Below are 23,198 nucleotides of genomic sequence, written 5' to 3'. Positions count from 1 at the left end.
TGGGCTTTCCCCTTCTATGACCTCCAAGTACCCCCCAATGTCTGGGCTCCTCCCTTTCTAAACCCAAAAGTAACCCTCAACAGTGGATGAAGCCTTGAGCAGCTGAGTCTAGCTGAAGAGGTGTCCCTGGGGCATGGTAGGGAGGTTGGAGCAGATGAGCTCTCAGGTCCCTTCCAGCCTGAGCCAATCTATGTTCTGGACTCCCCTTTTCTATACCCAAAGGTAAACCCCAAGTATCTGAGCTCCCCCTTTCAATAACCTTAAAGTAACCCCCAGTATTTGGGGTATCTCCTTTCTAAACCCCAAAGTAACCCTCAACATCTAGGGTCCCTTTTCTATACTCACAACTAAACTCCAACATCTGGGTGCCCCCCTTTTCTGCACCCAAAAGTAACCCCCAATAGCTGAGCTTCATTTTCTCTATCCAAAAGTAACCCCCAACATCTGGGCTCTCCCCTCTCTCTACCCAAACCCCAACATCTGGGCTCCCCTTTCTCTATCCAGAACTAAACCTCAGCCTCTTGCTGTGCTTCAAGTAACTGCAAGCAAAGTCTCAGCTCTGAAGGACTGCTGCCAGCTTCTGGGCTAACAGGAGGCAGAGGCAGTGCCTGGCTCATCTGCACACTTTCAACCACTCACCACAGGACCCAGCTGAGAAGGACTGAGATGGTGAAACAAAGCTCTTCAAAACCCAGCTCTGCTCTCACTCCTGAGCAGGGACACTCAGCTCCTCCTTCATACTTTGCTCTGTTTACATCTGGGTCTCATTACAGCTTATTGAGGGGCAGCACCAGCTCCCAGCATTCCTTTTACTGACATAAAGATGGTCCAAGTGGCTTCTTTCACAGTCCTTAGAACCAGCCCTTGGCATGTGCTGAGGAGAAACAGCAGGCAGGGCAGCAGAGCCAAGAGGTATGCAATATCCCTGTGAACACAAAGGGAGGTTACACAGCCAGAGTGGGTTCTGTGCTGTGGGAGTGACCAAACTGCCCCATCTGTGGCTGTTGGGTTTATCCAAGCAGCTCTGCTCCCTCACAACAAGGTACACAACACCCAGGAGGACTCACAGCAGTTTCAGAAGAGCAGGTACTGCTGACCAGAGGTGGGCAGAGCTTGCTGAAGCAATTAAGGCTTGGAGAGAATCATTAACCAAAGCCAAATAATGCACACATGCTGATTTCAGCTCAGACACCTCCAACACTCCCCCATTCTCTTCAACTGCTCTGTGCTGTGCAGCACAAGGAGCTGGGCAGGCACAGACAGCAGCTAAAAGCTTCCCAGCACAGCTACAGAGCAGCTGGTCCCATTAAAGCACATTGGTTCTGGGCTTGGATGCATGCAGGATGCTGAAGTCTCCCTGGCCATCACCCCCTGACCCACACCTGATATTCTGTAGGGTGAAGGCACCTGAGCGGCACTGACCTGGATCTCACACACCTCTCTGGCAGCAGGTTGAAAGGACAGAGCCAACTCTAATCACTGCAATTAGCGTGTCAGGACAGGAAGAATAACTCAAACGTGGCTAAATTCCAGCCAGAGACGTCTGGCAGCTGCTTTTCTTAGGCAAAGTCACTGCCCTGACACTGGGGAAGCACAAATCAGTTTGCAAGGGACAAGAGCCTGCTTCAGGGCAGGCTGCATTTTAGCACAGAGAAAACACCAAGGCCACGCAGACCCAAGTGGGACTAACACAGCAGGGTGCTGCCTTCTCAGAATCACACCAGTCTGTCTCTACACAACCCCCTGCACACACTAAATGTTGCTCTTCACCTCCCTGAGACAGGCAGGTACACCAGGAGAAGAAACTGAAGCTCCACAGCAACCCAAAAGCCTTCTTAGCAGAAAGGATTCCACTTTTATTGTGCAATGGTGTGGTGAGAGGAAAGCTTTCTTAAAAACAGTTTGGGTCCTGCCCCCCCCATCTCATTTTCCTGGTTTTAAATTCAGACACAGTGGGAAGGAGTCAGTAGTAACACCTAGAATGCACTGCTTGCCCTTTTGACCCCTGGAGATCTCCAAAAGCTCTCAAGCTACAAAATTCAGGTCCTTAGCACCCAGTGCTATGTAGCTCTTTGGCTGGGAAGCCTCAGTGCTGTTGCTCATTCACCACATGAACTCACTGGGGCCAGACAGACCTTGTAGGCTTTAATCTGCAGTTTGTGTTGCCACCTCAAGAAGAAAAGGATTCCAGCTGATGAAGAGGCAGCAGGAGCAAAAACTCAAGGCACAGTTGTAGAAAGGAAAGCTCTTCTCTTCCTATAAAAACAGGCAGGGGAACATAGAAAAGAATTCTCTGCACTCAACCAATGTACATCTGCCCTTCCTGAGGCACGAGGGGAGCATGAGCCAGAGTCCCTGCTCCCACCTTTGCAACACCCACTCTTGGCTAACAAATAAATTAAGATTGGCTAGAGCAAAGGAAAAGAGAAGTCTGGCTGGGCATTTTTTTGGAGGGGGTTTCTGTTTGTTTCCCAGATTTGGGGTTTTTTTTTGGGGGGAGGGAGGGGAAAGTTGTTGTGTTTTGAGGTTTGGGGTTTTGCTTTGCTCTGGTTCTTCATAAAAAAATTGCACCACTAAGAAAGAGAGCATTTGCAGAAGGAAACAAGAAGCTCTATTTTTGCCAAATTAGATCTTAAAATAATTTTGTATACTGTACAAATATACATCCTGAAACATTTACAACCTTCACCTCACTCACTGGCTGACAGAGTTCACTGCTCCTCCAAAGCTGGAAGCTCTCAACTGTTTAGCTCTAAAGTGCCCTTCAGAAGTCAGGCACAGGGTGGGACGAAGCTGATCTACTGCTAGCAGAGGTTCAACACCAGGGAGTGGTCAATAAGTTAAAACAGGCCTTTGCCAGGCAGAAGACTGGGAATAGATCTACCAGTGAGGAGCCAAAGCTGCAGTCAGTGAGAGGTCTTCCTCCTCTTGGCACTGCTGTGTTCTGTGTTCTCTGGGGTTCTACTTGAAGCATGACTGTCCCTGCTCCTCCTGCTGCTGTGATCGTGACCTCCTTTACTGTGGACCCCAGCTCTCCGGTCATGCTCCTGTCGAGGTAAGGAAGGTGATTTGGAGGGCAGGTCACAATGTCCCCTGGAGGGCAGGTCACAATGTCCCCTGGAGGGCTTCTTAGAAGCTTCTGCTCTGGAACTCTGGTCCCTGCTGGCCGAGGACACTTCAAAGCCTTGCTGCGGCGTTGTCCCTGCAGTGCTCTGGGCTGCTCGACTGCTGCCTTTTGAGTCCTGCTCCCTCCCCTTAGCTTCAGTCCTGCCAACCATGCCTGCCCTCCTTGGGTCTCTTGGCTTCTCCTGGGCAGCAGGAACTGCTGCAGCCTCCACAGGTGTGGGGGCACTGCCTCTGCTGAAGTCCACAGCCTGAGCTCCCTGTGCCTGCTGGGGCACTCGGCTTCCTTGTGGCGCTGCGTGGCCAGCAGCAGATGCCACCAATGGGCTGCTGCTGGCCTCCCTTGGCTTTGCAAGCTCAACCCTCTTGCCACTGGAGAAGGAAGGCTGCAGAGCAGGAGTCTTTGTCCCTGCCTTGGTTGGACACCATCCTGTTGGCCTGAGCTTCAAGATCTTAAGAGCATCTCTCTTGTAGCCTTCTTCTGATGTCTTGATAATGGCTCCTCTTTTGTGAGCATCCTGAACCAGCTGGTTCCAGTCTTTGTTTTCCTGCAAGAGGGAGGAAACAGTTACCAGTGAGCTCAGCACAACTGGACAGAGCTGCCAGGGCCTGCACAACCTCTTTACAATCAAGGTACCTGACACAAGTGTCACAGAAACCACTGCTAGTGTCCTTCTGGAATGGAAGAATCTTGTGTTTCACTTGCAAAGCAACTCTGGCTGCTGTACCACAGGGAAAGAGCCTTCACCAGCACTCAGCTGCTACTGATGAAAGACAGTTTCTCTGTTTATGAAGGCCAGAACAGTTCTCTCCTCCAGACTGAGCCAGGAGCAAGGTTTCCATGCCCTCTAGTGGTGTAGCTGACACCCCCCAGGCCCAGAAAGACCAAGCAAATCAACTCCTGTGAGCCATGAGCTCCACTCAAGAGCACTCCCTGCACCTCCAGTGGGTATTCACAGTTCCCCAGAAGGGTCACTCTGCTTCACAAACACTCATTTCAAAGAGTCCAAGCACCCTCAAAACCCACATGACTACACAAAGTAGTGTCATAAACAATCCTCTGAAGATCAGGAGGATGTTTGGGGCTGGTTTAAGTCTTTTAAAATCATCTTTGTTTCAGTATCCAGGGGCAACTGCAAAGGCTGGAGCAAGACTAAGGATGGAGCAGGAAAACAGCTCTGCCATCATCCTCTTCCCAGTTGAGAGATTTTTTCTTAGAATGGTAAAGGATTATGAACTTCAGTCACATTTTGAGAGTGGTTTCCAGCTTCCCTTCTTGGAAGCAAGAACATCAGCTGATCTGCTTTTAAAGCTGTTAGGAGTTACAGCCAGAGCGTTTGAGCAGCAGCCTTCAGCGGCCTGCATCGTGCTCCTTTAACAGCACACCAGGAAAGAGTCCCTCCTTCCACAGCCTGAGGATGGTTTTCCCTTCCCCAAGCACTCCTTGACCCAGAGGAAGGATGAAGAAGACCATTTGAATGATGCTGTACCCACCATGAGTGTTTCCAGTCTTCCGAGGATGAAGAGGCTGAACCTGGCTCGGGTGATTGTGACATTCAGGCGCTGAAGGCTTGCCAGAAACCTAAGGGACAAGGAAAACTCAGCTCTGGGAATACTGCTCCCAGGAGGTTTGTCAGGAGAAAGAGAGACCAGTGTCAGGGAAACATAGGCAAGAGAGGCAGTTTGTGACCCCACTGCAGCAGCCCTGCCCCACGTCAGCAGTGCTAGATGAGTTGTGGCTGCTGGCTTGCTTTCACCCTGATTCCTCGCAGGGAACTCCAGTTCTTTCCAGCTCTTGCTGTTGATGCTGCCTTTCTTAGAGCAAATCCCCTCTTAATACCAACCACTGCTGCCTTAAACGTTCCTCAAAGTACAGAAGGCATCAACCTCACTTCACCTATCAAGACTTTAAGCTTCTTTTTGACTTGAACTGCAGTAGATTAATAATATTTGGCATGATTAAGGGGAAATTTTCCTCCTGAAATGCTGGAGGCTGGACATGAATATTTTATTGTAAAGGTGACCTGGCACTGGAAGCACATTTTGCTTTGTCATGCTTCAAGAGTGAAAAGCACATTCCTGCTGAAGAAAGCCTCTGAGAACTGCCTGCTCTGAATGTTCTGGTTGGAGTTAGAACAAAGCTGAGGGCTGCTCAGTGATTTTACCTCTCAAGGTTTGGTGGGGGAGATCAGAAAGCAATGTGGTGAAACCTAAACCAGTGCTTACAGGTAGGTCAATAAGCCCTAACAGAAATCAAACTCCCAAAACAAAGCTTTTGTGACACTGCTATCAACTCCTCCTACTCCAACAAAAAGGCTGATCTCACACTACAGTGCACAAGAGTTTGTCTGATGCTGTGGCCATGGCACTGAAATCTGCTCTGCAGCAAATTCCCAACCCCTTCAGTGAATACTGGACATCAGGAAAACATTTTTCATGGAAAGAGTGCTCAGGGACTGGAATGAGCTGCCCAGGGAGGTGCTGGAGTCACCAATCCTGGATGTATTTAAGGGTGGTTTGGATGTGGTGCTTAGGGATATGGTTTAAGGTGAATCTTGTAGAGTAGGGTTCTAGGCTGGACTTGGTGATCCTGAGGAGCTTTGCCAACCTGCACCTTTCTGTGAAGGCTGCAAAGGCCTCAGGGCCACCCCAGAAAATTTGGGCAGTGCAGAGAAAAAAAATATCAGAGAGGGAAGAAACAGAGCAGAGGAGTGGATCCTGCAGCACAGATGTTACAGTTCTCCAGGTCTCTGGAGAGGGGAAAAAAGTGAACTTGAAAGGCTACCAAATATTCCTAACAGCTTTTAGAACTGAAACACAAGAGCCACCCTGCAAACCCAGGCAGTGACAGGCCAAGGCAGCCAGGCCAAGCCATCAGCAGGCAACGCAGAGAACAAACCTTAGCATCCTCAGGTCCTTTTGTTCAGAGGTCTCTAGCCAGGAGTACTAAATTCATGCACTAAGATGCCCTTCAACTTGCTGGCTGCAGTGATTTGATCTCTAGAACCTTCTTGCTGGTCATATGACAAATACAGTGCCCACATATATCTTCACAGTGACACTGGACTGGGATACTGGAACAGGCTGCCCAGGAAGGTTGTGGATGCCTCTTCTCTGGAGATGTTCAAGGCCAGGCTGGATGAGGCCTTGAGCAAGGTAGGCTGGTGAGAGTTACACCTGCCCACGGCAGGGGGTTGGAACTGGATGACCTTTAAGGTCCCTTCCAACCCAGACCATTCTATGATTCCATGGATATTTAGAGCATCATTGGGAATGGGATCTGTAAACCACTTGAGGACAAACATACCCAATGGAGCCTTTGGTGGTGTTTGCCCGGACACAGGTCACTATGATGCAGTCCTTCTCTCGTCCCTGGAAGGCATCCACTGTATCCACTTCTCCTGGGCTGGTGAGGAAAGAGTTAGCAAATTGTTAACTTCTGGTAGTTGAAGGCTTAAGTGAGACACCAAGGTAAGCAGGTTCACAGAATGCACTGGGTTGGAAGTGAGCACTGAAAGCCATCCTGGCCAAAACCCCTGCATGCAGCAGGGACACCTCCAACTACAGCAGGCTGCCCAGGCCCACAGCAAGTCTGATCTTGAATATCTCCACGGATGGGGCCTCAAGCACATCCCTGAGCAATGTGCCCCAGTGTCTCACCACCCTCATAGTGCAGAACCTCCTCCTGAGCTCCAATCTAAACCTCCCCTGCCCCAGTTTCAAACCATTACCCCTTAACTATCCCCACAGGCCTTTCTGAACAGCCCCTCCCCAGCCTTCCTGTAGATCCCCTTCAGATGGTGAAATGCAGCTCTAAGGTCTCCCTGGAGTCCTCTCTTCTCAGGCTCCACACAACCCTGACCATCACCTGTCCAACTAACCCAGAGTAAATATCTTCTTCTGTTCACAAACCCAAAGCTGAATTCACTTTCCTGAGGCCAGCATCATCAGTGAAGAGCTCCACACAGCTTGGGATTTTAGGCTGCTTTTAAATCAGCTTCTTTCAGAAAAGCATGCACACAAACAAGAACCAAGCCCTGCTCCAGAGAGGCCATGCCTGTTTTAAGCAAGGGCCTTGCATGTTCCCTTTAAAGGCAAGAGCTCAGTGCAGATTTTAGTAGTATGAGAAAGTTTTTAGTACAGAACAGGAAAAAAAAGCTTGGAGTTTTGGCCACTATTTTAAGCAGATAAACCAAGAACTGACACACAGGAACCAGGCCCATCCCATCTCCAAACTCAGGGTTTCTTTACCTGTTATTCCCAAACACTTTGTCCAGCTGCCTTTGGATTCTCTTCTTCTGGGCACTGTAAGGGGTAATGATCCCAATGCGACGGAGGCCCAGATCCTTCCTTCTTGCTTTGATGACTTTAATCAGTTCCATCACCAGCTTTACTTCCTGAGGATTGCTGAAAGAGCTGAAGGGGACAGAATGGAAACATGACAGCAACACTGCAAACTCAACACTTCAGCCCAATTTGTGGGGGGACCACTCTGGACATCCCTTCCAACCCCTAGCATTCAGTGACTCCATGTCAAAGCCCCTGACTTGAAGTTCTGCATCCCCCTTCAAATGCAGGCTCAAAGAACTTAGCAAGCAGGCCCTGAGGAGGTGCTAAGATCAATGAGAGGTGACAGCAGTCAAAGGTCACACTTCACCTTCCCTCAGAACCACACAGCTTTGCTTTCCTAGCAGGATAGACAAGGGGAAGAGTGAGCCTGCCACCTTCTGGTGTCACCTCCCTGTGCAGCTGTGAAAGCACAAAAAAATCAGTGACAAAACCACTGAGGAACACCAGAAACTGGTACCAGAGCTGGCAGAGACTGCCAGCACTCACTGGTGCCTAACAGTCAAACCAGGATGAAAACCAGCTCTAGATGACAAACAACAACAAACCCAAACCATTTCCCCACCTGTTTTGGTTTCTTTCTTTGGTTAAATGAAATCAAATCAAGTTGACCAAGCAGCTCTGGCTGCTTAATGCATATTGGGAATGCTAGGAGAGAACTCCTCTGCAGGCAATTAACTCTCAGCAGCTCTCCATTTGGCTGAGGTGCAGGCAGGACTTACTCATTGTCTCGCTCCTCACGACCATCTCCAACATCAAAAATGAGGTAGGGCTGGAATGGCCAGTCTGAAGAACATCTGTTCTCTTCTGTGGCTCTGTAAATCACATTTTTATCACTAGGAAACTGTGATAAAGCTAAGCACTGACACTTCAGCCCTTCACACCATGGTTATCAAACACAAACAACCATCAGCTTTCTTCTTCCCTCCCCCCGCCACAGCCATTCATTTTCACTGCTACAGTGAGACTCCCCCCAGCCTGTGCCCAGATCTGGAGACCCAAGCCTGGAGAAAAGAAGGCTCTGGGGAGACCTTAAAGCAGCTTTCCAGTACTAAAAAAGCCTGCAGGAGAGCTGGAGAGGGACTTCTTACAAAGCATGCAGTGAAAAGATGAGGGCTGATGGCTTCAAACTGCAAGAAGCTGGATTTGGATTAGACATTAGGAAGAAATTCTTCCCCAGGAGGGTGGTGAGGCACAGGCTGTCCAGACAAGCTGTGGGGGCTCCAAGCCCAGAAGTGCTCAAAGCCAGGTTGGAAGAGGCCTTAAGCAACCTGGGCTAGTGTGAGGTGTCCCTGCCCATGGCAGGAGAGCTGGAACTGGGTATCTTTAAGGTCCCTTCCAACCCAGCCCAGGCTGTGATTCTATAACCTCAAGAATATTTAGTCTCAAGAGAGCATCCTGATGCAAAAAATGGTTTGTCTGAAACACTTCCCTGCTCAGGACAGAGCAGAGAGCCACTGTTCAGACCCAACACAACCCATGACAGCTACTCACTTGTCAGTCTTTAGAGTCCTGCCATAGACATAGTTGGATGGGAAGAGGCAGATGTCAGGGTGCATCCTGTACTGCACAGTCAGCTGCACGACCGGCAGGCTGCGGAACATGTTGCTCTGCATTTGCTCCTCCAGGTGCCTGTGCAGCCTTGCCATCAAGGACTGGTCATAGCCATTCTCCTGAGCTTTCTGCCAGAGGGAAAACCAGAGGCTAAATTCTGGGGAATTAGATCTCAAATTAACAACGGGAAAATTTTCTTCTCTGGACTAAAAGCTGTTTGTGGTTTTAATCTGCTAAACTGCTGACAGAATGACACCTACTTGTACTTCAGTTTCCTGTCTTACTACTTCAGCAAACACCACCTGCATGCATCTGAAGCTGTTACTGGAGTCTTCAGCAAGAGCTGAGCCACAACACAGTTAAATCTTAAACATATCAACAATAAGGAAAAGCAAAATCTTCCAGGTGGGATCTTCTAACATCAGCACAGAACCTCCAACCAATTTCTCCTTCTAGAGAAGCCAGACTCGCTTTCCTCCTTTATCAGACCTTTAAAACATTTCCCATCCATCAGTAAGGACTAAAGAAGTGATTCTTTGATGTTCATCCTTAGAACACATCTCTAAGTCCCCACTCAAGCCTTCACCCTCCGTTCCTTAAGGAAGCTGACACTGACTGAAGCTCACAATGAATGAATGGAGCCTGCTGCAACCACATCCATCACCAGCCAAGTGCTGACTTGCACCCAAGTTACTGCCACAGTTATTCTTAATGGTGCATGAAATCAGTTCCAGGCCACTCCAGGAAAGTCTACAGAGGTTGCACTCATCCATCTGTAGCAGATTTACTCACTCTGGTGAAGGCAGCACTGATATGGTCGCCATGTAAGATTAAACTTGCAGAGTAGAGGACCCCACCTGCTCCACACCCTGCTTTGGCATTGAAGTGCCCTTAAGTCCTTTCACTTATTTTCTATAGATGCTGTACTTCTATCCACTACAGAGTATGGAAGGAAAAGCAGTTTGAACACTTACTACTGATTTCACAGTGGGAGGAAGCTGTCTGGGATCTCCAACAAGGACAAGTTTATTGCAGCGATGGATCAGTGGGATGAGTGTTTCGACCTCGCAGGACTGCCCTGCCTTTTGCAAGTGCAGACAGGACAAAAACCAGAAGTTACAAGCAAAGGAGTGGAGAGAACTATGTAAAGTTTCCTGTAAGAGAGCCTGAATAACTCAGAAGCTTTTGAAGTCTTCTAAAAGTTAAATCTCTAGAGAGAACAAGAAAGATTTTCCCCTAATAACTATGAGCAGAATTTTCTTGTATCATTCAACCTGCAGAGCTCTCCAAACAGCTTCAAACAGAACCCAAGCAGCTGGAAATCCCTGCAGCAAGGACCACACTTGAGCCATGATCATTAAGTAAGAGTTGTCTGCTATTAAAGCACCAAACAAAGCAGAAAAGGGAGGAATTCAGAGCTATTCTTTCACCTCCTGGCTGTACACAGCAGGCCAGGTTGGTTATCAGCTAAGAGGTGAGGATGGGGCAGTCAGTCCACAGGGTATTACACCAGCAGCCCAACAGTCACAAGCAGCCCAAACAGAGAGCAAGGCAGACCATGCTGTAGTAGTTCCAAAGAGCTTTACTGACCTCATCCACAATGACACAGCTGAAAGGATCAACTCCTTGCCTGGATAAAGTAGATTCCAGCAGCCCTCCTCCGCTGGCGCTCAGCGTGCAGCAGATGATGTCGGACTCCAGGATGATTTCTGCCTGCACTTTCTGAGAGTGTGCCCGAACCTTCAAGCACAACAGGACAAGATGAGTCCCCTCTTCCAGCTTCCCTGAACCACCCCAAAGCAAGCTTTAACTGCCTAACTCTACTGGCCAAACACATCACCCCCAATGTAACCAACTCCAGGACTACAAATTCGTCAGAAGCTGACTTCACTTTCAGTGACAGATCAACAGCACTGAGGTGACAAAACTGGCATGAGTCTTCCTTTAGCTCTCCAGACACACTAACTGTGGGCAAAGTTTAGTTTGCCACCACCTTTTAACCCCCTATGACCACTATAGGCCATTAAAGATGAATCTTCATGCATCCTGTGGCTCATGCTGCTCAGCTTTGCTTACAGTTTGCTGTCTGTGTCTATTCCCACTTTCAGATCTATTTCTCATCTCCACAGGAAAAAAAACAAACAACAAAACCAATGAATGCTTTAGGTTGTTGCTTTAATTAGAAACATTTTAAACTATCCCTGCAAAGGCCATGAAAGTGGGGATGAAAATACAGCCCAGCACTCCAGGACACGCAGATTTCTATCCCTCCCCCTTTGGCAAACATGCCACATTTTGTTTCAAATGCACCTTGAACTTCAAGGCTGAAGGTTGCCACCACTTTGGGGTTGTTTCCCTCCCCAGTATGCAGCCAGAGAACACTTCAGTCTCACAGAATCACAGACTGGTCTGCACTGGAAGGGACCTTAAAGATTCATCCTCTTCCAAGCCTCCTGCCATGGGCAGGGACACCTCACACTAGCCCAAGTTGCTCCAGGCCTCATCCAGCCTGGCCTTGAACACCTCCAGGGTTAGTTTCACACCAGGCTGTCTGTAACTCCCTCAATCCAGAACTTCTATCTCCATACCTCTTCCCAGCCACACCAAACTCCTCCTCAATTAAAGGACACCAAGTACATAAAACACTATCAACTGCCTACCTCCTTTAGCTGAGATGCAAGATGTTCTCTCTCCTTTGAAACTTTGTTAAATTCATCATCTATTATTTGACTCTAAATGGGGCAAAAAAGGAAAGAGAGAAACCATGTATCAGGAGCACTGAAAATCACACATTTCCCAGGGACATTTTTTCCTCCCCTCCTCCAGCTCATTTTTCAAAGCATTTAGCCTCACTCAGATTCTCTTAATATGAAATCTGTGTGAAGAAGCTGATCAGTTTTAGGCAGCCATCAATATATATTATCAGGAATCTGTGATGTCAGCACAAATGCCAAAGATTTTCAGCCAGAAAACTGGAAAAGTTGAGGTGCAACACAAGATGCCAGCATCTCAGATTGCAAGAGGTCTTTTAATTGACAGTCAAGTTTAAGGCTTTGAAGTATACAGCTCAAATTCAGATTCACAGGGTGGTTTGAGTTGGAAGGGACCCCAAAGATCAGCCAGTCCCAATCCCCCTGCCATGGGTAGGGACATCTTCCACCAATCTATGCTGGTGTTGAACACCTCCAGGGAGGAGGACATCCACAACCTCCCTGGGCAACCTGAGGTTGTGGATGTTCTCCTCCCTGGAGGTGTTCAACACCAGCTTGGACAGGAAAAACTTCATCATCCAACCTGTCCTTTGGCACCTCCAGGGAGAGAACATCCACAGCCTCCCTGAGCAACCTGTTCCAGAGTCTCCCCACCCTCACTGGAAATAATTTCTTCCTCATCTCCAGTCTAAATCTCCCCTGCTCAAGCCTCAATCCATTGCTCCCCCAAGCCTTCATAAGAAGTCCCTTCCCAGCTTTCTTGTAGGCCACTTTCAGGTACTGGAAATTATTTAATCATTAACATTTGTAAATATGCTTAGACTAAAAAGAAAAATCACTGGTGACAGAATCAAATAAAGACTACTACACTAGAGCAGGCAGTGGCATGATGAAGAAGTTGAAAACAGCAGCAGAAATACACAATGTAAAGCTGCTCTTTCCCTTGCATGGATGCTAAGCAGCATTCCTTTTAGCTCAGAGGGCAGGTGAAGAGAGGTTCTGTTCAGAGACAGCATTAAAATGTAGATCCTTACTCTCTGGATTCAGCTCTAAACACAAAGCCCACCAAGAGGATTAGAAACAGGATTATCTTTCTACCTCCCTCTTGCCACACTTGTTCATGGCACGCTGGCGGATCAGCTCATCCAGCCTTTGGTCTATGGATTCCTTCTTCTTCTGAATGTCCCTCTCCAGGTCTGCTGTCTTCCTTTCTGTGACAAAACAAAGCAAAACATGCAGGAGGGATAGGAAAAGCTATACCACAGTAACACTTTGCTCCCAGCCACAGAATCGAGCAGGTTGGAAGAAACCTCCAAGCTCCTCCAGCCCAACCTAGCACCCAGCCCTGCCCAACCAACCAGACCATGGCACTAAGTGCCCCAGCCAGGCTTGGCTTCAACACCTCCAGCCACAGAGACTCCACCACCTCCCTGGGCAGCCCATTCCAATGCAAATCACTCTCTCTGACAACAGCTTCCTCCTAACATCCAGCCTAGACCTGCCCTGGCACAGCTTCAGCCTGGGTCCCCTTCTTCTGTCCCTGGCTGCCTGGCAGCAGAGCCCAACCCCACATGGCTACAGCCTCCCTGCAGGGAGCTGCAGGCAGCAATGAGCTCTGCCCTGAGCCTCCTCTGCTGCAGGCTGCACCCCCCCAGCTCCCTCAGCCTCTCCTCACAAGGCTCTGCTCCAGGCCCCTCCCCAGCCTTGCTGCCCTTCTACAAACACCTTCCAGCACCTCAACATCTCTCTGCAATTCAGGAGCCCACAACTGGACACAGCACTCTAGGGGTGGCCTGAGCAGTGCTGAGCACAGGGGCAGAAGAACCTCCCTTGTCCTGCTGCCCACACTGTTCCTGAGCCAGCCCAGGATGCCACTGGCTCTCTTGGCCACCTGGGCACACTGCTGCTTCACCTTCAGCTATTCTCTACCAGCACCCCCAGATCCCTCTGCCTGGCTGCTCTCAACCACTCTGTCCCCAGCCTGTATGGCCACAACAACCCCAAGCAGCACAAGTGGCCACAACTCATTTTTGTTTGCGAATTGATTTTTGTTGCATTTTCCCTTTTTCTATCGAGGTCTTTGTCTTGTGAAATGGTTTGGATCCAACTTCACCTCTTCAAAGCTGCATAGGCACATTCTCAAAGCCATCATTTTTAAGCAAACAGCTGCCAGAAATTGTACTTCAAATCCCAGCACAGTGAGGTTGGAAGGGACCTCTGGAGATCATCCAGTCCAATCCCCCTGCTCAAGCAGGGCACCCACAGCAGCTTGCCCAGGATCACAATAACCAGATGAAGTAGGTACCTCTCCAGAGAAGGAGTCTCCACAATCTGCTCCAGGCCTCCAGCACCCTCACACCAAAGAATTTTCTCCTTCTGGTCAGCTGGAACCTTTGGGTTCTAGTTTGTGTCCACTGCCCCTTGGTTCTGCCAGTGGGCACCACTGAGCAGAGTCTGGCCCCATCCTCTTGCCCCTCACCCTTTAGCTTTTGCTGAACATTGATTAAATCCCCTCTGGGGCTGCTCTTCTCCAGGCTCAGCAGTCCCAGGGCTCTCAGCCTTTGCTCCTCAGTGATGCTTCATTCACATTAGCTGCAATAATTATATGCTAAACATAACATACACAAGAACAAAAATGCTGGATTGGCTTTTTAAAGTCACCTTTCTTCTTTCTTTACTTTTACCTAGAGTTTAGGCCATATTTAAGCTGCCATTTTCCCACTGCTTTATGAAACACTGTTGCAGAAAAATCTTGGTCCAGATCCTTCTTTCTTTAAGGCTACACAGCCCCAGATGTAAAACCACCAGCAGGCTCTTAAAGAGAAGTCTGATTTACTCCTTACTTACTCATTCTATGTTGAACTTGCTTATCCAGGCTAAATCCCAGGACTTCACTGTTGATTGCTTTCTCAGCACCAATTCGCACCAATTTGATGTCTCCACAATTTCCTGTTTGCAGAAGCAGAGGTAAAATTCTTTTGGATTGCTCCAATCACCTCTGCACTTGGGTAGGAGAGAATAAAAAGGAGTCCTGAAAGCTGGGGTGGGGAGAAAGGGACCTGAAGTGGGGGGTGGAGTGGGGCAGAAAATGTGGCCCTGAAACTTGGGTTAAAAGAGGCCCTGAAATGAGAAGGGAGGGAAAGAAAGGGGCCCTGAAACGCACCTGAGGGAAGGGTTGATGTCTGTATAAGGACAAAGAGTGATTTATTAATCCCCTCCCCCAATAAAAGAGAGCTCAGCTGAGCACATGAAAAGCAGCAACAGTCTGAGGGTGCAGCAGCCTTGTGCCGCCCTTAGCATTAGATGCAATCAGCTGGTTTGGTTTCCCCTTCAGTCCACTGAAGCTACCCAAAAGCCCCAGAAGTTGCCCACACAGCATACCCAGAGGCTCCAGCCTGTTCTGGCACTTCCCCTTGAAAGCAATGATGATCTTTTTCATCAGCTCATCCACAGCAGCATTGGAGGGTGCACACACCAGGAACCGATTCGGCTTGATCTTGGGATTTGTTTTCCTTGCTGTTCTCTCACTCCTGGTGTTCTGCAGAGGGATTAACAGGAAACCAAAGCCAGGTTCTTTCAGGTTGGGTTTGTGACTTCAAAGCCAGGCTCTAGTCTCAGTCATAGAGTCAGTCAGGGTTGGAAGGGACCACAAGGATCAGCCAGTTCCAACCCCCCCTTGCCATGCCCAGGGATACTCTACCCTAGAGCAGGCTGCACACAGCCTCAGCCAGCCTGGCCTCAAACACCTCCAGCCATGGGGCCTCAACCACCTCCCTGGGGAACCCATTCCAGCCTCTCACCACTCTCCTGCTCAACTTCCTCCCCACCTCCAGCTTTGCTCCATTCTCCCCAGTCCTGTCACCACCTGAGAGCCTAAAAAGTCCCTCCCCAGCATTTTTGTAGGCCACTTCAGATCCTGGCAGGCCACAAGAAGGTATAAAAGTCAACATGCCTCTGCATGGATCACAGGATGTTAAGGCTTGGAAGGGACCTCTGGAGATTGAGTCCAACTTCCCTGCCAGAGCAGGGCCATGGAGACCACTCAGCTTGAGGGCTGGAGCACCTCTGCTATGAGGACAGGCTGAGAGATGTGGGCCTGTTCAGTCTGGAGAAGAGAAGGCTCCAAAGTGACCTCACTGTGGCCTTCCAGTATCTGCAGGGGGCTACAAGAAAGCTGAGGAGAGACTTTTCAGGTGGTTGGGTAGTGACAGGATTCGGGGAATGGAGCAAAACTAGAAGAGGGCAGATTAAGACTGGATGTTAGCAAGAAGTTCTGCACCATGAGGGTGGTGAGAACCTGGAAGGGGCTGCCCAGAGAGGTGGTGGAAGCTTCATTTCTGGAGGTGCTTAAGGCCAGGCTGGATGGGGATCTGAGCAACCTGACCTAGTGTGAGGTGTTCCTGCTCATGGCAGGGGAATTGGAACTGGATGATCCTTGAGGTCCCTTCCAACCCTGAAACTTTTGTGATCCTTGAGTATCTCCTAAGCTTTGCCTTGCATTAAGAAGTCAAACATACTGATCACATTGGCACAATATCCCTTTCAGCAAGGTGGAATCTGCTGAATGCAGTGGCTGATGGTATGGAAACCACTACATGGGGCAGGCCACATAGCACTACTGAAGAAAACTCTCAACGTTTTGACATATTAAAGAAGTGTTTGCAGGGGCAGAGGCCAAATAACATCATTTAACACACCAAAATATTAAGGATTTTAATATTTAACTCTTTGTGCAGGGACTGACCAAACAACAACATTTCACACATAAAAATAAGAAGGGTTTGTTATTTACCAAGTGTTTGCAGAGGGAGAGGCCAAATATTATTGAGCACATCAAAAAAAGGATTGTTTTCATTTCCTAAGAGTTTACCTCACCTGTTCTGCACATTTCCTTGACTTGAAGTCCTAGAAACTGCTTTCCAAGATGCCCCAAAGGTGTTATTCCCACCCTACACAGTACACATTAATTGAGCAAGCTTAATGAATTACACCCTCACTAATTACTTGTACTTAAAGCTATCAGTGAGCCCCCCTGGGGCACCAGCCAGCAGCACACAGCAAGCACCTTCACTTACTTCTCTCAGGACACGAGACAGAAGGCCAACAATAGTTTTTGATTTCCCAGTCCCAGGTGGGCCATGGATGAGGCAGATCTTGGGAAGCCCTGGATGCTGCTTGACCATGGCATAAGCTGTCTCAATGGCTCTCTTCTGACCTTCATTGTAGTCATTCATATCAGATGTCTGAAGGAACAGACAGGGGCAAATAATTAATTATCAAGTATGGATTAATCATAGAATGGCTCAGGTTGGAAAGGATCTCAGAGATCATCTACTACAACCTCTCCACCGAGGGCAGGGACACCACTCAATGAGACTTGGCTGCCCAAGGTCTCATCCAGCTTGGTCTTGAACACCCCCAAGGTGCAGGAAGTCACAGCCTCCCTGGGCAGCCTGTGCCAGGCTCTCACCACCCTCACACCAAACAACTTCATCCTCAGCTCCAGTCTAACCCTGCTCTGTCTCAGCTTCAAACCATTCCCCCTTGGCCTGTCTCCAGACACCCTCAGGTAAAGTCCTCTGCAGCCTTCCCGCAGGATCCCTTTAGCTAACAGAAGGCAGCTCTGAGGTCCCCCCAAATCTTCTCTTCTCCAGGCTGAAGAAGCCCAGCTCCCTCAGCCTGTGCTCACAGCAGAGATCAAACCTCCCTTGGTAGCTTTGAACATTTTCAGAACGTTCCCCATCTCTCTAGCTAAGGCTTGAAAACTTAGGGGATGTAGAAGCTTTTGATTCTAGGTCTGCTCACACCCAGTCCTGACTTGAAAGCTGCAATGAAGGTTTTGTTTGCTCTCCACACATTTATTTTGCATTGCCTTTTCTACACTGCACCTTAATTCACACATTTAGACCGATTTGAGTTAGAAAGGACCTTAAAGATTACTCAGTTCCAACTCCACCCCTGCCATGGGTAGGGTCACCTCCCTCTAGACCAACTTGCTCAAGGCCTCATTCAACTTGGCCCTGAGCACCACTTCTCCAGTGAGGAAGAGAAACTGGACACCGCTTAAAGAATCCCACTGGTATCCATGTCAATACAACTGAGACACTTGAGCAAATCCAGGCTCCTCTCCACCCAATCAATCAACTGCTGTGCCTCAGTGTACGTGGAAACCCTCTGTTTACACCTCCTTGAGTGCCCAAGTGAGAGGGCAAGGGGTAACAGGCACAAACTCAAACACAGGAGGTTCCATCTGAACACAAGAAGGAGCTTCTCTACTTGGAGGGTGGTGGAGTACAGGGGCAGGCTGCCCAGAGAGGCTGTGAAGTCTCCATCTCTGGAGTCATTCAAACCCCTCTGGGATGCCATCCTGGCCAAACTGCCCAGGATGACCCTGCATTGGCAGGGGAGTTGAACTGGATGATCTCCAAAGGTCCCTTCCAGTCCCCACCATTCTCTGATGGTCAGGTCAAACATCACCATGCAAAAACCAGTTTTGTAACACTCATGAGATGCAAGCATCCACTTTGTCACCTCTAGCTGCAGCACTTACAGCACTCTCTGAAGCTACAGGCAAATCCCTGGGGCAGAAGTCATTGTAAGATGGATTTATGATGGGTTTAGCCAGGGGACTCCTGCTCAGCAGCAGCAGACTTCTGAACTCCCGGCGTGTGGTCACCAGGGAGCCAACCACCACACACTTCACCTGCTTGTTTTTGGAGAAGGACAAATTGCCTCGAGTTTGCACAGAAACATGATAGACAGTGTGCTGCTCCTTCTGTCCTGTTGGAGGGGAAGGGAGGGAAAACAAAACAAAGCACGAACAAGTTGGTTAATGCAAAGGGCATCCAAATTGTTAACTGACATAAACCCCCCCTCCTGGAGACGTTCAAGGCCAGGCTGGATGGGGCTTTGAGCAATCTGTTCTAGTGGGAGGAGTCCCTGCCCACAGCAGAGGGACTGGAACTCGATGATCTTTAAAGCCCCTTCCAACTCAAACCATTCTTGGATGCTATGACACTCAAAAGAATTCACCAGAACCAGCTGCCACCTTCCAGTAAAGTGTCAGCAACCCAATCCTTGCAAAAACCTCAGGCACCACTCCCACCCCTTCCAAAACCCAAACAAACTAAAAAACCCTACCAAATCCAAAACCAACCCCCAAAAGCCAGCTCAGACCATTGGTTTCATCAGACAGCACTTGGGGCACCCCAGCACTTCACAACTTCAGTTCCAGAAGGTAGTGAAAATTGAGCCAAGCCACTGAAGTTCACAGCAAGGTTTTAAAGCTGCATGCAGAGAACTTCCCCATCAGAGTCTGCTCTCACACAAACCATGAGGAGCTCTCTAGGCAAACACCTGGAGAGCAGGGCTGCAGCTTCAGTTCCTGGCTTCTTCTAAAGCTCCCAGCACAGAACAGCCAAAGCAGAGTGGGAAAGCACTCCCATTTCCCCCGAGGGGAGTGTGGTATTACAACTGCTGACAGCCAGTGTATAGGGTTAACACTCCTGGGGGAGTGACCCTGAACCTGACCCTAGGGGTCTTGGCCCCTCCTCAGGGGTGGGCCACACTCCAGGTGATGGTTAGCCCACTCCCCCCACTTCCTGTGGTATAAAAGACAGGAGTTCTCCTGTCTCTTCCTCTTTTTTCGCCCTCTTGCTCACTACCTGCGTTCATGACCGCACACACACACTGATACTGTATACCAGCCACGAGGCAGAGACACCATCACACTACTCGGGTTGTATCCATCCCTGTTTTGTATTTTGCTGTTTTCCCTTCCTCATCCTTTGTAAACTCCCCTACCTCCAACCCCTTTTTTTTCTAAGTTATTGTTAAACTTTTCCTTTTTAACTTCCAAATCGAGTGAGATTGATTTATTGGGGTGTCCCTACCTTTTATCTCTCTCCCTGTCTTTTGGGGAAAGGAGGGGGAGGAGGGGAGGGCACTCTATAAACTCTATAAATTCTATAAATTGTCATTGGGTCTACCAAATTTATAAGAGTCTCTGGGAACTTGCATTTGAACCCAAAACAATTTATTTGGCGTCTCAACGTGGGGCTAGGTAGAAAGAATTCTTTCAGAGAAGATTTGGAAGTTAAAAAATGGATATTCTGACAGTCTTAATCATTAACGCTTTTGGATGTCTGTTTTGGGGCTGGCTGTTAAAGTTTATAAGTTACCATGTCTTCTGGATTGTCATTGATATGCTCTGGGAATATTCTAAGCTTTTGCCTGCCCGAGTCTATGCCTATTTCCTGAATTCTGTTAGTAATATCACTGTGTTTAGAAATGTTTCTGGAACATGGAATCAATCTGAGTATATGCATTGGAGCACAGAAGCTCCAGATATTTTGGGGGAAAAATGGTACTGGATAGCTGTTATTTCACTGTGTGTAAATTTGGGTTTGGGAATTAATAAGATAGCGGTGAACTGGGACACGTGGAAATATCGAGTGGGCGCCGCCATTAGGGTGCTTAGGGGGAGGGGTAGTCCTCACTGCCCGAGCTGCAGTTGCGGGGGTTGGGCGACAGGTCAGGCCGTTCCGGCCGCCCCCAGCGCAGGCACCGCCCCTAGCGCGGCTCCGCCCCGAACTCCGCCTCCGGTCCCGCCCAGGGCAGCCCCCCGGACCCTGCCCCCTCAGCCCAGCCCCCTTCACCTAGCGCCAATAACCACGCGGCCAGCAAGATCAAATCAAAACCCTCCCGCAGATGCCGATCCAGGGCAAGGGACCTCTTCGGGAACCAGCACCCCCCAGCAACAGCAACCAGCTGGAAATGGACCTGATAATGGAGTGATCCTTATCAGCTCCACGCCCAGAAAGGAAATCAGGCACATAAGGCAGGAGTATGCAAGGGCAAACGGACAGTCCCTTTTAGCCTGGCTTTTGAAATGCTGGGATGCAGGAGCAGAAACAGTGGACCTAGATCACAGGGAGGCGAAACAGCTGGGATCCTTGTCGAGGGATGGAGGTGTGGATAAGGAGCTGGGAAGGCTCGATGGTACCCACTCACTTTGGGCCAGGCTTCTGATAGCTGTGAGGTACAGGTACCCGACTAAGGATGACATGATTTTCCATCCCCTTAGATGGACAGATATGGAACAGGGTATCTCATACCTGAGGCAAATGGCGGTTCAAGAGATAATTTATGGAGCCGACCAGAGGCCCTCGGACCCTGATGATGTCCGCATGAAGCCAGCCCTCTTAAAGAAACTGACTCAGTGTGCCCCTTCCACATATGCCCCCACATTGGGAGCACTGCTGCTGGGCAGAGACCCCAACAACCTTCCCACAATCAGGGAGTTTGTGAATGACCTAAGACAGTTTGAAGACAGTTTGTCAAGGAAAACCTTAATTGCCACTGTAGAGACCCTCACCCAAGAAATGAACGAGCTAAAAGCCTCTTTCTCTGAAATGCAGAAGGCAGAGGAGGACTGCTCTTCACCTTCAGAATGGGTGCAAGTCTCAGCTATAAGGAACACACGCCGCCGTGCTCCTCCTCCTCCCCGCAGGAGACCAGCCCAGAGCAGACAGGGTACACACAGGGGGTCACTCTGGAGAACACTGTGTGACCATGGGGAAAACATGGATAGATGGCATGGCCAGCCCACCTCAGCTCTATGGGCCAGGGTAAGGGAACTGCAGGGGACAAACACAGGGAATAACTCCTCCAGAAGAGGGGTTGCCCCAGTGTCCCGCAGGCAGCGCTCTCGCTCAAGGGGTGGTGAAGCCAGTAACTCAGGTCCATGTGCCTCATGCAGTCACACTGCTCAGAATTAGAGGTGCCCTGTCTCCAGCCAGGCGGAGGCCAGGGATAACAGAGTATATTGGGACGTGTTTGTGAAATGGCCTGGCACTTCTGAAGCCGAGAAGTACAGAGCGTTGGTAGACACCGGTGCCCAATGCACTCTGATCCCCTCCAGCCACAGGGGGACAGATACTGTTACAATTGCAGGAGTCACAGGGGGGTCTCGGGAGTTGACTGTGCTGCAGGCTGAGATAAGCCTCACCGGGAATGTGTGGGAGAAGCACTCCATAGTAACTGGCCCTGATGCACCTTGCATCCTGGGGATTGACTTTCTCCGGGAAGGGTACTTTAAAGATCCAAAGGGGAACAAGTGGGCATTTGGCATAGCAGCTGTAGAGACTGCAGACAAAGAGCAGCTGTCTATCATGCCTGGCTTGTCAGATGACCCTTCCGTGGTTGGTACCCACAAGGTGGAAGATGTTAAGTTACCTATTGCTTCTCGTGTAGTTCATCGCAGGCAATACCGCACCAACAGAGACTCCCTGCTACCCATACAGCAGCTGATTCGCCGCCTGGAGCAGCAGCTTGTCATCAGCAAGAGCCACTCGCCCTTCAACAGCCCGATATGGCCAGTGCGAAAGGAGACAGGGGAGTGGAGACTCACGGTGGATTTCCGAGGCCTGAACGAAGTGACTCCTCCAATCAGCGCAGCCGTGCCTGACATGTTGGAGCTGCAGTATGAACTGGAAACAAAGGAGGCCAAATGGTATGCCACAATTGACATTGCTAATGCTTTCTTCTCCATCCCCATTGCAGAAGAATGTAGGCCACAGTTTGCCTTCACCTGGAGAGGAGTCCAGTACCACTGGAACAGACTGCCTCAAGGGTGGAAGCACAGCCCTACAATCTGCCACAGCATCATCCAGACTGCACTGGAGAAGGGTGGAGCTCCTGAACATCTGCAGTACATCGATGACATCATTGTATGGGGTGAGACAGCAGAGGAGGTCTTCCAGAAGGGTGAGAAGATCATTAATATCCTGTTGGATGCTGGTTTTGCCATTAAGAGAAGCAAAGTGAAAGGGCCTGCCAGAGAGATCCAGTTCCTGGGAGTTCGCTGGCAGGATGGCCGACGCCACATCCCTATGGATGTGGTGAATAAAGTGGCCACTATGGTGGAACCCACTAACCGGAAGGAGACACAATCCTTCCTGGGGTTTGTGGGCTTTTGGAAGATGCACATTCCCGGGTACAGTCAAATTGTGAAACCCCTCTTTGACGTTACAAGAAAGAGGAATAACTTTGAGTGGGGACCTGAGCAGCAGGTGGCATTTGACCAGATCAAACGAGAGGTGGTCCATGCCATGGCCTTGGGACCAGTTCGAACCGGCCCAGAGATTAAGAACATTCTCTATACAGCAGCCGGTGAGAATGGTCCTAGCTGGAGCCTATGGCAGAAAGCTCCTGATGAGACAAGAGGCCGCCCACTCGGGTTCTGGAGCAAGGCGTACAAAGGCTCAGAGAGCAACTATACCCCCACAGAGAAAGAAATCCTAGCTGCCTATGAGGGAGTCAGAGCTGCCTCTGAGGTGATTGGGACGGAGTCACCACTCCTTTTAGCTCCAAGGCTTCCAGTCCTGACTTGGATGTTTAAAGGGAAGGGTTCGACTCCGCACCATGCCACAGATGCCACTTGGAGTAAGTGGATGGCTCTGA

At 49.5% G+C, this 23,198-nt stretch overlaps 1 protein-coding gene across 2 annotated transcripts in view; it reads right to left on the bottom strand.

Annotated features, from left to right (window-relative positions):
* Positions 1-1,830: 1,830 nt before the first annotated feature.
* SETX (senataxin) overlaps positions 1,831-23,198 on the bottom strand; it is a 40,752-nt gene continuing 19,384 nt past the window's right edge. For both annotated transcript variants that reach the window (XM_064171619.1, XM_064171620.1), the window contains 14 exons: positions 18,286-18,515; positions 16,811-16,978; positions 15,117-15,273; positions 14,583-14,684; positions 12,834-12,946; positions 11,685-11,756; positions 10,615-10,764; positions 9,999-10,106; positions 8,965-9,152; positions 8,193-8,285; positions 7,375-7,539; positions 6,431-6,529; positions 4,618-4,705; positions 1,831-3,671 (listed from right to left, as the gene is read on the bottom strand). In XM_064171619.1, the coding sequence (XP_064027689.1) occupies positions 2,907-3,671; positions 4,618-4,705; positions 6,431-6,529; positions 7,375-7,539; positions 8,193-8,285; positions 8,965-9,152; positions 9,999-10,106; positions 10,615-10,764; positions 11,685-11,756; positions 12,834-12,946; positions 14,583-14,684; positions 15,117-15,273; positions 16,811-16,978; positions 18,286-18,515 (2,498 nt within the window). In that variant the 3' untranslated portion in view covers positions 1,831-2,906. The remainder of the gene's footprint in view (positions 3,672-4,617; positions 4,706-6,430; positions 6,530-7,374; positions 7,540-8,192; positions 8,286-8,964; positions 9,153-9,998; positions 10,107-10,614; positions 10,765-11,684; positions 11,757-12,833; positions 12,947-14,582; positions 14,685-15,116; positions 15,274-16,810; positions 16,979-18,285; positions 18,516-23,198) is intronic.

The sequence above is a fragment of the Pogoniulus pusillus genome, chromosome 35 (genome assembly GCF_015220805.1).
Source record: "Pogoniulus pusillus isolate bPogPus1 chromosome 35, bPogPus1.pri, whole genome shotgun sequence".
NCBI classification, from domain to species: Eukaryota; Metazoa; Chordata; class Aves; order Piciformes; family Lybiidae; genus Pogoniulus; species Pogoniulus pusillus.
This window is presented reverse-complemented; position numbering and strand designations above follow the sequence as displayed.